Raw genomic sequence first — 16,242 nt, 5'->3', positions numbered from 1 at the left:
TGTGCATATTATGTGTGCAGCACGAAATCAGAATCCTATTCAACATCTGCCAGTTTGGGACACACACAAACACACACGCACACACACATCTGTGCCTGCTTTTCATTATCTAGGACATCCCGCCATCCTCCGACAACCTACCTCTCTTTAATCTCCAGAACAGTACCTTGGTTCACACTCACTCCTCTCAGAGGCAGCTGTTGGCTTGTTAGCCTAAGAGGGCTGACTGCTGAGCGCATAGCAAAGCACTCAGCCAGGGTGGTGCACGCTGATGCTGTGGGTGGGATTATCTGGTTACTGAGATGGGTGGAGATCTGCTGCTAGGCCCAGTTGGGGTCACAGCCAAGGTGAAGGGTGTTTTTTCTCAGGGCACACCAGTGGGAGACCCTTTCTTGCTTTACTGTCGGTCAGACACTTTTACATACACATCCATCCGCACACTCACCTACAGTGGAACAGGCATCATTTGTGAACTGGTTCAATGTAGAGTAGACTATCGCATTATAACCATCAGACCGGGAAGGTGCTTGGCACGCCAATTGAGCAATAAAGGCTTACCTTCTGTTGTGGACCCCCCCACTCCCTCCTCCCGCCAATATTCCCCAGATCACCCGCCAAATTGGATGCCTCCCAAACACAGCCAGGCTAGCGAGCTAGCTAAATGGCTCAGGGGGAGTGCTGGCATTTGTAAGCGTTTCCCGTGTGTGACAATGGCGCAGCAATGATTTATGTTTGGCCCGCGATTCAAGCATACACAATGAAGAAAGATGGCCACGACCCCTCTGATATCATATTTGAGCTTCCCCAATTGAATGGCTCTGGCCTTCAATCATGATGCCCCCTGACAACGACAGGCCACACTGGGCCGTAACTGCTTTTGTTCCCGGGGTAGCTGTGTTAGGGCTCTGAATTGGAATATTGAATAATGAAGAGATATCACAGGATTCATCTACAGAAGCTTCTGAAAGACGCAGAGGGGGAAAATGACCTGTATGCAAAGCAGCCTGATGCTAAATATAAAGACGAGGTAGCTAGTGAGCTACAGTACATTTGGGGATCCTTCCTGCTGCAGAACTCCTCTCCATGAGGCCAGAACAGCAACACAGCTGCTCCCTAGAGAACGGAGGTAAGATTTTTATTGCAGCTGAACAGGGGGAAACACACTTGATGCATTCACATTCGACTGGACTTTTGGGAAGAAAATAAATAAACTAAATACAACCACAACAGGTTTCAACTACTGAATCAGGGTAAGGGAATACAGCATGGGCAGTCCTACTGGTTAGACTATGTCCAAAAACTCCATGAGTAAAAAACAATGAAGGGAGGAAAAACCCCAAAATGTAACTGAACATCACAACATGGCTTTAAGCTCCCAAACAAAGATTAGTATCCTTAACAGAAAGTCGACCAACTCAAGCAGAAAATCCCCTTAATAGTGCTGGATTAAAGGGGTCAAATACTGGGGTAAATTCTCTTCATACCCTACTAAACACCCAAACTGACATAATACCCTCTCAGGCATAGGTTTACTGGCAAACATCAGCACTTAAACCGAATGATTCAACTACATACATGAATGATTTGTAATGGTAGCTAATGTTTTATAGGCTTGAACCTCCGTCTTGTGGTCTCTCGCTGGCTGGCTGCACGTCTGTCTCTAGACTCTCCCTCTCATTGTCTGTCTGTGAGAGGCGTGGGCACTTGAAGACAATTTGGTGAACCAACTAGCCAACCAACCAATTTCAACCCAGCCTAGCGTCAGAGTGAGTGCATAATGGCCTTTTAAGCTCCAACACCAAATATTGACTTTTCAGTGTGTGTGTGTGTGTGTGTGTGTGTGGCATGTCACCTTGTAACAAGTTTCTACTCCACTGCCACTGCTCAACACAGCAACACCAAGCATTACACCTGGCTGCTTCTCTGGATGGAGCAGTTCATCTCTGTTTCTCTGCACGCCCAACCCCACGAACAAACAAACAAACCCACAACCACACAATAACCGCCCACTTACTCACACACACACGCACATATACACCTACTTATAAATACACGCACATGCACACACAAACTCTCTCGTCTCTCCCCACACTCTTATCCGGTCTCTCTCGTCTCCAGTTCCCAAAGGAGGTAACACTTCATTAAATTCTCCTTTCCTTCACACTTCTTGATAGTATCTGCCTTGCTGCAGGCTCGCTTGTGCTGGAGAGAAGGGTTTAGCCAGTCTCTCAACCAATCACATCTCTTCAATTCACACTTCACACACACTGTGCCTATCAATGTGAACCTCATCGTCTTTGTGAGCCAAACGACAAATAGTCTGCAGTCAACACACACAACAGGGAACGCAAGAGAATGTTCAAACATTTAACCAACAATAGCCAAAATGGTAGTATGCTTCATAAATCTACCAACAATACTGGCATAAAGAATTTCCAAAGCTGAGCTATTAAGCAGTGCACAGAGGGAGAGACTCAAAAGTGCCACGTCTAGCTAAGTAACTGGAGGTGAATATTCAAGGGTTTATGAGCAGGGGCGAAGACAGTCTCCGTACGAGTTCTGCCCTGCCCACTGAACACAGGGCTAAACCATTGGTAAGGGAGGCTGTCGGTCTAGGGGCCACTGAAGGCCGGTGGGAGCCGGTAGGACAGTACCACAGGAGGAGGAGAGAGGGAGGGGAGGAGGGGGACGAGGGGTCTGGTGCCCGGGCGAGGCTCTTATCTCAGCACCTCACATGGTCAACTTTTCAGCAGAGCTCATTGTGTTGGAGCTCTTCCTGCCCGCCTGCCGCTCACTCAGGAAAACATGTTGACTCATCAGCAGTTCTGGGCCGGCCCAGGGAGGAGAAACAAGAGAGGAGAGGAGTAGAAGTTAGAGAGGGCAGGCCGAGGACAGGCGAGGAGAGATAATGAGAGTAGGAGAGAACAGAAGGGAACAGGAGAGAAGAGGACAGAACAGGGGAGGGCAGGAGAGAACAGGGGAGGGCAGGAGAGAACAGGGGAGGGCGGGAGAGAACAGGGGAGGGCGGGAGAGAACAGGGGAGGGCGGGAGAGAACAGGGGAGGGCAGGAGAGAACAGGGGAGGGCAGGAGAGAACAGGGGAGGGCAGGAGAGAACAGGGGAGGGCAGGAGAGAACAGGGGAGGGCAGGAGAGAACAGGGGAGGGCGGGAGAGAACAGGGGAGGGCAGGAGAGAACAGGGGAGGGCGGGAGAGAACAGGGGAGGGCGGGAGAGAACAGGGGAGGGCAGGAGAGAACAGGGTGAGGGCAGGAGAGAACAGGGGAAGGCAGGAGAGAACAGGGGAGGGCAGGAGAGAACAGGGGAGGGCGGGAGAGAACAGGGGAGGGCGGGAGAGAACAGGGGAGGGCAGGAGAGAACAGGGTGAGGGCAGGAGAGAACAGGGGAGGGCAGGAGAGAACAGGGGAGGGCAGGAGAGAACAGGGGAGGGCAGGAGAGAACAGGGGAGGGCAGGAGAGAACAGGGGAGGGCAGGAGAGAACAGGGTGAGGGCAGGAGAGAACAGGGGAGGGCAGGAGAGAACAGGGGAGGGCAGGAGAGAACAGGGGAGGGCAGGAGAGAACAGGGGAGGGCAGGAGAGAACAGGGTGAGGGCAGGAGAGAACAGGGGAGGGCGGGAGAGAACAGGGGAGGGCAGGAGAGAACAGGGGAGGGCGGGAGAGAACAGGGGAGGGCGGGAGAGAACAGGGGAGGGCGGGAGAGAACAGGGGAGGGCGGGAGAGAACAGGGGAGGGCAGGAGAGAACAGGGGAGGACGGGAGAGAACAGGGGAGGGCGGGAGAGAACAGGGGAGGGCGGGAGAGAACAGGGGAGGGCGGGAGAGAACAGGGGAGGGCGGGAGAGAACAGGGGAGGGCAGGAGAAAAGAGAACAGAGTCCAGCAGCAGCTACATCCTCAAGGAAGGAGGGAATCCGGAGGGCTCAGAGGGGTCAGGAATGTGTGTGCATAAGGGATTGTAGTGTATGTGTGTGTGTGTGTGTGTGTGGGGGAAACAGAGAACTGAGTGAGCGCTTACACAGAAGTGTGTGTATGTGCACACTGGTGTGCTTAGAGATAGCAAGGCTATCAACTCCCACTTCCACTTCCCCTCTATATTCCTGTAATACAGCTGATTATTTATTTGCTTTGTAATTGGAAAGAAATCGTGTGGGATGTGTTAGAGAGAGGATTGTGTAGTCCAACAAGTCAACCAGCAGTCAACCAAAGTGGGAATTTACCAATTACCATATGCCTGTCAATCTGTCATCTAAAACGCTATGTTGATGCCTCGCTTGTCTTGTGGGATATCTGATATGACAGGTGCGTGCATGAGAGTGTCTGCGTATGATGGATCAGTTCTGTTTGCCGTCATCAACGTCAGTGACTCACTGGCCTCCATCTTCTCTCATTCCTCCAGCCAGGCTGTAGAGCATGACGGAGCGATGGAGGGAGGACACTTCAGGGGAACAAATAAATACATAAAAAAAACAAGTGCAAAGAGGAAGTCTGAAAGGGAGTGGAAATCGAACAGGAGAGGGAAGCTGGTGAAAACGCTTTGGACCAGTGGGTTCAACTGTGTTGTTGAACTGTGTGCTGTATGTCTGCTGATTTTGCCTAGCCTACTGAATTCAAGCCAAAGCATTGGGGCAGCTTTAGTTACAGTAGTCGGGCCTCAAATTTTTCTTCAAGGCTCTGTAAGTGGGCTAGGCTAAACCCTGTGGGACACTGCTCAATGGACCCCTCAGTTCTCAGGTGGCCCGGCCCACGGACACAGAACCTGTTGTGCAGGACTGAGGAATGCAGGGCATGACACTGTATCCTGTAGAACACCCCCACCACACCTGCGCCTCTCCTCCGTCACACCCCGCCATCGCTAACTGCCTTCTTCAGCCCGCCCGGAGGAACACAACCGGAGGAAGAATCACCAGACACCAGCCGTTGAGAATGACATCTTCACACACACACAAGCCATGTTATTACTGAGGAAATCTGGCGTGTTTTGCATTGTTGACTGGAGCGGGAGGAACTGTCGACTGTGATAGTGCTGCACTGTGTTTTCAGAGAGGTCTGTTTGTGGAGGTGTGTATGACAGTGCCAACACTCAATGATCCAATTCCCACACACACAACAGCTACTCTCTCTCCCTCAACTCAGAGGAGACAGGAAGGAGGGGGGTGTTTGAGTGGTAAGAGAGGCTGGCCAAGTTCAACAACGTGTGGACCTGAGGGTCAATTGCTATTGCAAACAATGTGTTAGTAATACCACTCTGGCGGACCCTAATCCACCACTTCAAGTCAATGGGACCTGGCATTGTGCTAGCCTGATGCCCCGCGGGCCTACATTAAAGCAAGATAATCCACAGCAATATCGTTACGTTGTCCATTAAAGTCCTATTAAGAGTCACTATGCATCCCATTTTCCCTGAGCTCAGAACGGAGACGGACTCTCTGAGATCCTAGAGCGAAGTGTGACAGCCTGGTGTGATCGAGAAGGTGTTTCCTGAATAATTGTCAGAGAAGAGCAGCTGCAGCTGCCCCCCCCCCCCTCCCCCGTTGTGGGAAAAAACAGCTGGAAAGTAATCACCAGCAGCCAGACAGAGCTGATGGCCATATGAAATATTCAGGGCGAGCTTCTCGGGAAAGGAAAACACAGCGTGTTCATAACAACATCATCTCAAGACAGATCCTTGGAGCTGCCTTTCATTCCCACCATATTTCTCTTTCTGGGATAACGTAGGAAAACAATCTCCTAAAAACGTCAGACGGGATATTTCTTTGTGGGGTGATTCTTCGACCTCCCTTCCAGGCTGACACGGAGGTCTCGTTGTGTCAGCTGACATCACGTCAGCTTGGCCGACCCCTCTACGTCTGTGTGACCTCTGGAGTCATGGAATTAACATGTGCTTCCTTTTGACTACCACTAATATAAACAACCGGCAAAAAATGTGACTATGTGCCTTTTGGCCTGAATCAACCATAGCCTAATCCACTGAATGAAAAACGGAATGGACGCCTTGTTCAGGCTAGGCTAGCTAGCTGTTACCAAGCTGCTTGTTTTGTCAAATGAATTGGCCTTGTGCTAAACTGAGTTTGCTTAGCAAGCAGTGTTCTGCCATGGTGTGTGTGTGTGTCTTAGGTTTGTTCACCATGTTGAATGGGTGAAGGACACCCTCCAGGCATCTAAAGCCTATGGCATATTTGCACAGTCAAAACCAAACGTCCAGATCAACGGGCTGTCACAGTTCCTGACCTGGCACACTTCACTTTGTTTTGTCAGGAAGTTGTCCTATTTACTGTACAAAAGTGCGTCAAGCGGCCTTTATACCCTGGGGGAATTAAGCTAAATGTCTGCCACCTTCACACCGGGTAGGGCTAGTCAGTAATTATGTGCCATGTCAGTTATGCTCATGCATGAGGGCAGTCTAATCAGGCCTTTCATCAGACTCTTGTTAGCATTATCATTAGCTCCAGGCTAGCTGACTAGCTAACAGTGGTTCTGCAGATGTGTAGCAAAGTAATGTTAACAGAAAGAGAGATACTGTTTGGCACAGAAGACGCATATCCATTGTTTATTTATTTGACGAAAACAATGGCAAATCTTTGTCAACACACTCATTTCAGTCAGGATAACTACTCAACACAAGTACCACACAAATCAAATGGACATACAATGAGTAAATGCGAGTCAAACAGGGAGCTGTGTGTGATGGTTGGATTTGACACAACTCATGCAATGTAAAATCCTCAAAGTAAATCTTTCACACGGACGTTTTTAATAAGGCCCTTTGAGCAAGTTAACTGAGGTAAAGAGTTGCAGTGGGAGGCAGTTTTTGTGTAGGCTGTCAGGACGAATGCAAGGTAACTTCACCCTAATGCTCCCAACTGGTAATAAGGGATGGAGACAGATAATATCAGTTCTGACAACTTTTTTTGGAAGACGCTGCACATTTAGTTTACTGTGTTTTCTAGGCCCGAGGCCAAATGGAGATGAAAGTGAAAGTTGAGGGAGGCAGGTAGCCAGGACTGTTCAATTGGGCCGCCGTCACTTTCTCTCAGTTAAAGGCACCTTGGGACTGCCTGTGTATTTGTGTGCGTGTGTGTAGGCTGTGCGAAAGAGAGAGAGAGAGCACTGTGTGAACACTGAGTTTTTTGCAATTGCCTAGCACAGGGAGTTTGCTGCACACTAGGACCCCTTTTCCGCTTCCTCTGATGCCAACCACCTGGGGTTTGCAAACTGCTCATCAATCCTAATCTTGCCACTGATGCCTGCCGAGCTATTTCAAAACAGAGTACCAAGAACCAGAAAAAAAACAGCAGATTTAAAACAGTTGCTGTTGCAGATCCAGCCAGTCAGCTCTCCACAGCTCATGTAGAGGAGAGAGGACTTCTGACCATGCTGACAGAAGGTTAATGATAAATCCATGGCAACCAACTGCAGGCAAGGAGGGGGAGGGGAGGGACTGGGCTGCTTCAGGTCACATGATGCCATTTCACTCCCCTGGAGAGGTGTTGTGTCATTCAAATGGGTGATTCTTTTGTGATTTACTAATAAATCTGTTGATTCCTGCTGCATCGGGTGAACAATAACATTTACATTTAGTCATTTAGCAGACGCTCTTATCCAGAGCGACTTACAGTATGTACGGGGACACTCCCCCTGACGCAAGTAGGGTGAAGTGCCTTGCCCAAGGACACGTCATTCAGCTCAGCCAGGAATCCAACCGGCAACCTTCTGATTAATAGCCAGACTCCCTAACCGCTCAGCCATCTGACTCCCTCTGTAGTAGTTCTTACCTCATGCTCAGGCCCTTCATACAGCGTCTCAGCAGCACATCACCACTACCAATAGAGGAGGCAACAAAGGGACACCCACAACTTAACAGCTGCCATAGTTGTCATCATTCCAGACACACTGGGCCAAATGACTGTCCCTTATCGTGAGGTTAACGCCAGTCCACTGAGCTCCTATCATCGGCAGGTTAATAGAGTCCCCTGATGAATTGGCAGTTGAGTTGATAAAGCCCTCCACCTGCAGTGCTGCAGTTTAACTGCCTTTCCTCGCTCTGGATGGAAGGGATCGTCTTCGCTGACTGCGCGGATGATTTAAGACCATAACACAGACAGCCAAAGGTAGAGAACATCGATAGCATCCCCCAGCCCATGCATCATCTTCTCTTTGCAGTGAACCAGTGTGTGATGAAGAGCTTGTCAGGTTAAAGCTATGGGTCTGAGTTGTGTTTCTCTGCATGTGAGTGAACAGAGGTCTAACGCAGGCTGTAACTCACAGTAACATGACTTGGGTCTACTCATCTTGTTGTAAATAACAGCACGCTTCCACTGAACTGTTAGCAGGCACGTAACACTCACAAAGCCACAATGTGTGGAGACTGCAGGGAATGTCATGCTACTATGTGGTGTAAATCACACACCCATTCAGGGTTATTTATTATGTTATAAGTAAGCCTTATATTTGTAAGGCTTTGTTTAGAGAAGGTGAATGTAGATTTGTTGTATACGACAACAAGCTTTGAGCTTTGTTGGTATTTAGCTCAACTACTACTAAGTATAGCCACTGGCAAGGCTGGTTATTTTGTCAACAAAAAAGCCTTGACTGTGTTGGGCATACTCAACCTACAGTGCAAAAGAAGGTCCAATTGACAATCATACTTTTTCAGGCCAAGTGTGACATGGATGTGCCACCCACAGTAGCCATGACTGTGGCCTGACTTCTGTCTCTAAGATCAGGCAGCAGCTAATCTTAGCAGCTTAGCGCTGGGAAGCCAATAAACTGCAGACTGCCACTCTTCATCCTAAGGTCGCCCTCAAATACCTCCAGTAATTAAGCACGGATGTCAAGCTGCGAGCATAGCACTAGCTAGCCCCAACTGAGACCAGCATTTCATCCATTGCCATTACCACACAGGTGGAGACGCACAAAAACCCAAGAGGTGTACAGAGTGACGACAATGAAGCTGGTGCAAGACTCATTAGGTAATTAGCAGGTAGCCTGGTTTGATTTATTCAGACTTTATCAGTTGTGTTTGATGTAATTATCAGTCATGCTAGAAGGATTCCTAATGATGTGTAACACATTACCAAAGGTGGTGAGAAATCGAGCAGATCTAGGAACAATAATAAATCTACATGGACACTCATGGGATATGATGTAGACTATAATTTGACCTTGCCTCATAAATAACCAGTCTGACCTGACCAACTTGTTCTGATGACAGCCATGCACTGTGCAAGTTACACAATAGCCTAAATATTGTCCATTATACCCAGAACACACTTGGAAATGTGCAATGTTGTTTCTTGTCAGCTTAGGCTTGAACGCAGAAGTTGCGAAGCAGTTTTGTTTTTATGGTTGAATTCTGATCAAGACTATGTAGACCTACACGTCTAAGTCTGGGTATCAAAGCTGACATAAATGCGACTTTTATCAAAAATACTTTTGATAAAATAACCTTGAATTTCGACCAGACTTGACTAACAATGTGTGACATATCCTGAGGATTCATCCTGAAGATATATCAAAGGCCACTCAGGGCTCGACGATAACTTTTGGAGGGGGGGCCAGTAAAAATGGTCTTGGGGCCCGTAAGTTTCAAACCCACTGGCCCGGTGGTAGCCTGGTCCTAACCAGACTTTCGTACATTGCATTTGTACAGAGAGTCTGGCCTCGCTCCATTGACAAGCGTTGACTTCCTTGTAGGCGGGTACTCTGTTGAAGTTTAAAACTATTGGATCTGCCCAGAGCCACTCTGATCTGCCCAGAGCCACTCTGATCTGCCATAACCAATCGCTAGCGTTCGCCTTAGCCAATTCCTTCACCACTACTGTAACAGAGCTAGCTGCCGTAGCTGGAAAATCGAACTGTTCCCGAACCCCGTGGGGAGGAGGGCCACAACATCATGGCCACCAACAAAACTCAGCAAAACTTGTTCTTGCTCCGGCTTTAACTGTTGGATATTCGGCAGCGTTGCCACAACGGACCGAATGACTTTGCTCGCATCTTTCTCCACCGCCATTACGGAACTACAACACAAACTAGCGCACGACATCAACGTCATCGTTCTCAGCCACTCCCTCTGTTCGCTGATTCGCCGGTAGAAAATCAACCTGAAAAATCTGACTTACATACCTCATGGCCAGACCTATGTACAGAAGCAAAAATAAAATTGAGCGGAAGTACGTAGGAGGGCAGAGCCAGGCTAGCCCGGTGGGGCCAGTGCCAAAAAATGTTAATGTTGAGCCCTGCCACTGAAACATTCAACTCACATTCAGTCTCTCCACTCAACTGAACTAGCCTTTCGCCTGGAGAGATATTCACACAAGAAAGGTCAAGAGTGAGTTTTGTCTTGGCTACTTCTCAAACACCTGTCGAGTCTTAACACATTTCAACACTTTATTGGCTCACCCACATTCTTGGCTCAGAACTTGACAGTGTATTCCTCGTCAAGATTTTATGCGTATTGCGTTAAGGGTTTTGTCTTGCTGAAGAGAGATGGAGTGAGTGACAGGTCGTGATTCCCTCCCAGGCTCCAGCCCATCAGAGGGAAGCCTCCTTTCTTGATGTTTCCAGAAACGTTCCTGACACTGGTCATACATGATTTAAAAGGCCTGATGTGTACTGCAAGGTACACAAAGGGGAAACTTGCAAATGGTCTTAAATGTTGCCCCTAGACTACGACGTGCTTTGATCAGTTTCCAGCCTGCCTGCCCTTCATGCCACAAATACGATGTGGATTGATACAACCATATGTCACTATTGATTGAAGTATTGTAGTTTACAGGAATGGGTTACGACAGTAAACTGATGGGGATCATTTGCTGCTTTGAAAAAAAATCTGTTGACAACATTGTTTATTTCTACTGTACTTCATTGAATGATTTCAGACACACTGACCTAGTCTTCTTGCAGAGAAGAATCATCCTAATGCTGAGCAAGGGGGATCTGTGAATGTAAGCTAACAGGGAGGGGCTGAGTGCTAGCTATCTGCTAAGTTTTATCATGGTTATTGTTTGTAATGCTAATAGTTTGGATATCATGGAACACTGTTCCTTTACACTGACAGATGCTTATCTTGGCACTGCCACTGGCTCTGGGGAAGTCACACCCATGCTGCATCAATGGCAGGAATAGGAGAGGACTACAGTGACCCTGAGACAGCTTCCCAACAATTGAATTAGGCCTATTAGTAATAATCATATAGTCTATTGCTATATTAAAAACATGTTTTTCTTTGCCTTTGTATCGTGACGCTGGTGGTATAGCTTAAACATGAAGATTTGGTTTAGAATGTAGGTTTAGATACAGAACAGTAAATAACGACAAGAAGCCAAGAATCACCATACCAGGGTGATGGAAATGTAATGATAAGTTTAGATCTTAATGGGCAGCTCTAGTAGGCTGATAAACCTGCTAACGACCTAGTGCAATCAAGTCAGAGGTTGTAGTTGAGCTTAGCCACTATACTCTTTTTTTCTTGTCCTCGTGTGTGGTTAAAGATGAAGTTGCCCTGTTTGTCCAGTTTGCTGATGATTGGGCCGCTACACTGCTTTTCCCCCCAGCTACATAACCTGTTTGACAGCTCACAGTTCCCTGGCCACCAGTGGGCGAAGGTCTTGATATGACAGAGACCTACCTGCGCAGACACATGAGGGAAGAAACACAATGATGATTATCATTGATTGTAAATGTTTCAGTTTCTTGAAGCAAATCCAGTTCTTCAAGCACCATAAAAGAAACATATGACAGGAAGTATGCTAGTTAAAAGCAGAGCACTAGGGGTGAAGATAGGCTTTATGATTTTCTAAATAACTGAGCCCAATGGTTTCCTGCATGAGACAGAACAACCATGGGATTGCTTTTCATCAATTGCTTTCATTGGTTAGGCTATCTGGTTTCCAATATCACTGATGTCGAAGCGAATCATAATCCTGACCCATCCTTTTCTGTGGAGTGACAGGAACTCCAGCTTTCATGCCTTCAGGAACACTATGCATTCCACGCAAACATCCAGCCAACAGGCCATGGTGCAGACCTAAATATTAGACCAACCACAACATAACCCATCCATTTACCAAACAAGGCTACTTGTTCAGAAAGCATTCTTAAATTGAGCATTATTTAATTTCTGTAAATATCCAATTATAGGACTTACCTTACTCAAGGCTTACAAAAAGCTTGTCCTGAGAAAACATAAGCCTTCATTTAGATACAACCAAGTGCCCTGGGGCTAGGCTTTCTGTTACCAAAACAGAGAGTCTTTTGAAAGCTCTGTTTACAGTAGAATCTGAGTGCGCCCCATACACCTTAACTCATATGCGTCAAAAAAGCAAACCACTAGACATAGGCCTACATGGAAATTATATGGAAATGTAGAATGGCTCAGTTTCCTGATGAACTGGCCTTCGTACTGACAAGTAGCAAGAGAAAGACTAACCATGGAAGGACTGAACTACCTAGTAGCCTACATTATATTTCCGAAAATTGCTTCAACTTTTCTTGAAGCAACTGTAATGGCTCGGCTGCCTATTAAAGAAGTGTGAAGGAGCGAAATTCCCTCCTGAGCCTCAAAGCAGCGTGTAACATACCACCCCCAGTGATAAGCTGACATTCAGTATGATAAAGAGAGTGTGGACAAGTGTTGATAGAAAGTGAACTTCTGGATAAAAGATAAGAGGTTGAAGTTTTGAAAAAATGGGGAGGTGGGGGGAGGGCAGATGTCAAGAGATCTCAGCTGGACTCAGCCAGGAAAACAAAATCCTTGAGTGGGTTTCTGATGTGGAAGTCATTGTTTCCACAGAGCTGCTTCAGCTTGTGATTTCTCCTTGCAACAGCAACCCTCCAGTATGACCCAGGTCCCTTTGTCATTCAAAAAAAAAACATAGAGATAGAGAAGAGGATGAAGTTGCCCACTTACTCAACCTCTAACACCCACTTGCCCTCTACTCTGGCTATCTCCCTTGTACACACACACATATTGCTACACCCCCCACCGTGGAAAGCACACCTGACTGCACACACCTGACTGTTATCACCAAAAACACTGGTATTTGTTTTCCATTGTTCCCATGCAGGCCACCTGAAGTTTTGGGTCAGTCAAACTTGTTTACAAGATCTAAGAACTTTACACTCAGTTTCTTAAAGCAGAAAGTCTGACAACTTCATGTACAGTATTAGACTTGGATCATTTGTCTTTGAAGTGTCTCAGTCTAAGCAAGCCTTTTTTCAGTGTACCTTTGTTGTTTGTGCAGGAGCTTGTTTAAAGACAGATCAGTCCTACCTACATGCTATCAAAGTGATGGCTCTCTTAAACTCATACGTAAGTCATACGTAAAACCTGACAACGATTGAGGGGTTATTTTTCCTCTAGATAGTAGACTTAGCTTTCATAATTGCAGTTATTTATCCAGAGAATGCAAAAATAAAAAAGGCTACATTTTCCCAGCAAAGGGAACATTATTGTGTTTGCTCGAGTCAGGAGCCCAAGGCCAACAGATGAGTGTGCATTACAGGGACCATGCATTAACCAAGAGAAAAGAGAGAGAGAGAGGAGAGTAGAGAGACAATGTGAGTGAGTGTGAGAGTGAGAGAGTGAGAGAGTGAGAGAGTGAGAGTGAGAGAGAGAGAGAGAGAGAGAGAGAGAGAGAGAGAGAGAGAGAGAGAGAGAGAGAGAGAGAGAGAGAGAGAGAGAGAGAGAGAGAGAGGTGTGTGATCAGGTGGTACAGCCAGGCTGTAATTAACAAACTCAGCCAAGTCTAGCCAGGCATGACCAGCAAATTAACATGCAGCAGCTCTCACACTCTAGCCCACAGTTCTGCTCACTGAGCAGAAAAAGCAACAACAGAGAGACAAGCTACTGAAAATAGCCTGGACTGCAGTTTGCCCTTTCAAGTAGGTTAGAACTTAAGACAGTCTTAACCTAATGCTTATTGATATTGTGCTAAAATAAGTCTAAACAGATTTAATAGATCGTACATTTTTAAATGCAAAGGACAATAGGTGACATGTTTATATAACTCTGACATTTCTGTGTCTCATAGCAGTCTCTGTCCTTTTGTCAATGGGGCACAAGCGATATGGATATGATTTATGACCACCCAAACAACAGTTAGCAATAAGAGAGGGCCAACGCAATCCCTGGTGCCCCTGCTGTCCAGAACCCCATCACTCATTGCAACGTCTTTCCACACAGGAACCAGACAGCAACAGGAGGAAATCCTTAGTTTATTGAAAACACTGTAGGAGGAGGTTAGGTAGCTGGGGGGGATAGCAGTGTAATGGCCCAATCATCAGACAACTGGACAAACAGGGCAACCTTATCTTTAACCACACATGAGGACAAGAAAAAAAGTACACTGGCCAAGCTCAACTTCAACCTCTGTCTTGATTGCACTAGTCTTCTTGACATTGAATTTGTAATAGCACCAAGCTAGGCAAGTCTACTGCCATATGAATATAAATGTGTAACAGAATATACATGGACTGTTAAAACAGCTTGTACAATGATTCTTGTTCTCTTTCCTGACAGTAGTTCAATAAAGGATCACAACAGGAGCTTATACCAGAGTTGTCCCTACAGTGTTCTGTAGGCCAGTATGCAGCAAGTGGAGGCTGAAGTTACTCATAATCTTTGTTCTACACAACTTTGCCAAGAGCTACCTAGAGGGTCCATGATACTGTAATGATAGCGTTGAAAAATGTTAATGACTGGTACTTGCATGCTTCCATCCATGGCAGATCTGTGTTAACAGAAAATGAATGGAGAAGCACATTTTCTTTGAGAGAAACAAGATTTATGAGTCATAAATTATTACTTATTTGCCAAGAAACCATTTCCATTAGCTACTTAACAATCACAAATAAAAGTTAAGAGAGGGTACCATTAGAGAACTTCAAACACACGTTTGACAGATTGATTCTCCCATTTTCACTTGAAAGAAGTTGGCAATGCGGTCCAAAGCAGAGTTGGTCATCCCACTTCCATATCAATACGGTTCGTATTATAGCCTTTTTCTCCTCTCATTATTTGCCTGAATACACTACATCCAGGAGGTTATCTGTAAGGTACACATTGTATTCTGTCAAGTAGAACATTAGGGAAGGATATCATTCCTTTAATAACAATTGCTTCTGAAGCAACTGAACTAAATTGCACTTACTGCTCGATGAACGTTAGCTTCCTTTTATTTGGTGTTCCTAATGACAGGAGCAGTTGCATGCTAATGTGGCAGGTAATGCAGACAATTAACTAGGCATACAATCAGCATCTCACAGGAAATTCAGACGCTTTGTTAGCTGGCACAAAGTGGATATCCTGCTAAATAAATGCCATGTAACTCGCTGTCCTGGATCAATTTTATCCCTGGCAGGCTAATCAGTCTGTGTAGCTAGCTAGCGTGTAGCCGAGTTATCCAGCCAGCTACTACTAGCTAGCAAGCGATCTAAGCATATCGTCCAATCGAAACACTGGTGCTGAAGAGCGCCGAGACCCAAAAAGGATGGATTTTCCTTAAATTAAGGATAGATAGCTAAATATACAATGTAAACAAAATGTTACGTTAATGTATGCATTTGGTCACCAACATGAACAGCTGACAGCAAGCCTGGTAGCTATTTCAGAGGTAGAACTGGAAGATATGAGCACCAGCAATGCTCTTATTGAGACGAGACTCTCGAGAGCGAGCTAGCTAGAGCTAACTAGCTGGCTAACACTGGCTTCTCGGTGCGGCATCAAAACTCGGTGACATTTCACTCACCTAATAGTGACCGAAGGTGTTTTAGTCGGGTCAGTACATCCTTCTTTGGGTCCAGAACTTTCTGTGTAGATTTCTTGACGTCGCCATGGCCCCTTCGAGTGAACATTCCGCTGTAAAACGCAATCTTGGAAGATGAAAATTACCCCTTCTTTACCATACAGTGAGCCTCCTATGTTACACTGTCACTTTCTCACAACCGCTCTATGCTTGCTCGGTAAACATACGTTGAATCTAGTCTCCTCCTCCTTCGTGGGTGTGTAAACACGGAAGCCCAGCTCGTGAGGTTGGGTAAACACGTTTTGGCTTACCATGCAGCCGGGTCTGGAATGCCGGTTCGGATTAGGTATGACTATTAATTCCGCGGTATAGAACAGCAATACTGATATTGAATATAAAACCAAAATGGTGTTACCGGGGTCAAAAGCAATAAACAAAACCTTTTACTTTGTGGAAATATATAAAAAGAGCAATTTACCGGCCCG

The 16,242-nt window shown here is 46.4% G+C and overlaps 1 protein-coding gene across 6 annotated transcripts in view; it reads right to left on the bottom strand.

Moving 5' to 3' along the window:
- The window catches only part of ralgapa2 (Ral GTPase activating protein catalytic subunit alpha 2), an 87,317-nt gene extending 71,341 nt beyond the window's left edge, over positions 1–15,976 (bottom strand). For 5 of the 6 annotated variants that reach the window (XM_062470486.1, XM_062470488.1, XM_062470487.1 and 2 more), the window contains exon 1: positions 15,761–15,975. In XM_062470486.1, the coding sequence (XP_062326470.1) occupies positions 15,761–15,866 (106 nt within the window). In that variant the 5' untranslated portion in view covers positions 15,867–15,975. Of the gene's footprint in view, positions 1–15,760 lie in introns of all 6 variants that reach the window. The other variant, XM_062470492.1, reaches the window with a different exon arrangement.
- Positions 15,977–16,242: the final 266 nt, after the last annotated feature.

The sequence above is a fragment of the Osmerus eperlanus genome, chromosome 9 (genome assembly GCF_963692335.1).
Source record: "Osmerus eperlanus chromosome 9, fOsmEpe2.1, whole genome shotgun sequence".
Taxonomy (NCBI): Eukaryota; Metazoa; Chordata; class Actinopteri; order Osmeriformes; family Osmeridae; genus Osmerus; species Osmerus eperlanus.
Note: the sequence above shows the minus strand (reverse complement) of the source record. Positions and strands in the feature narration are given on the sequence as shown.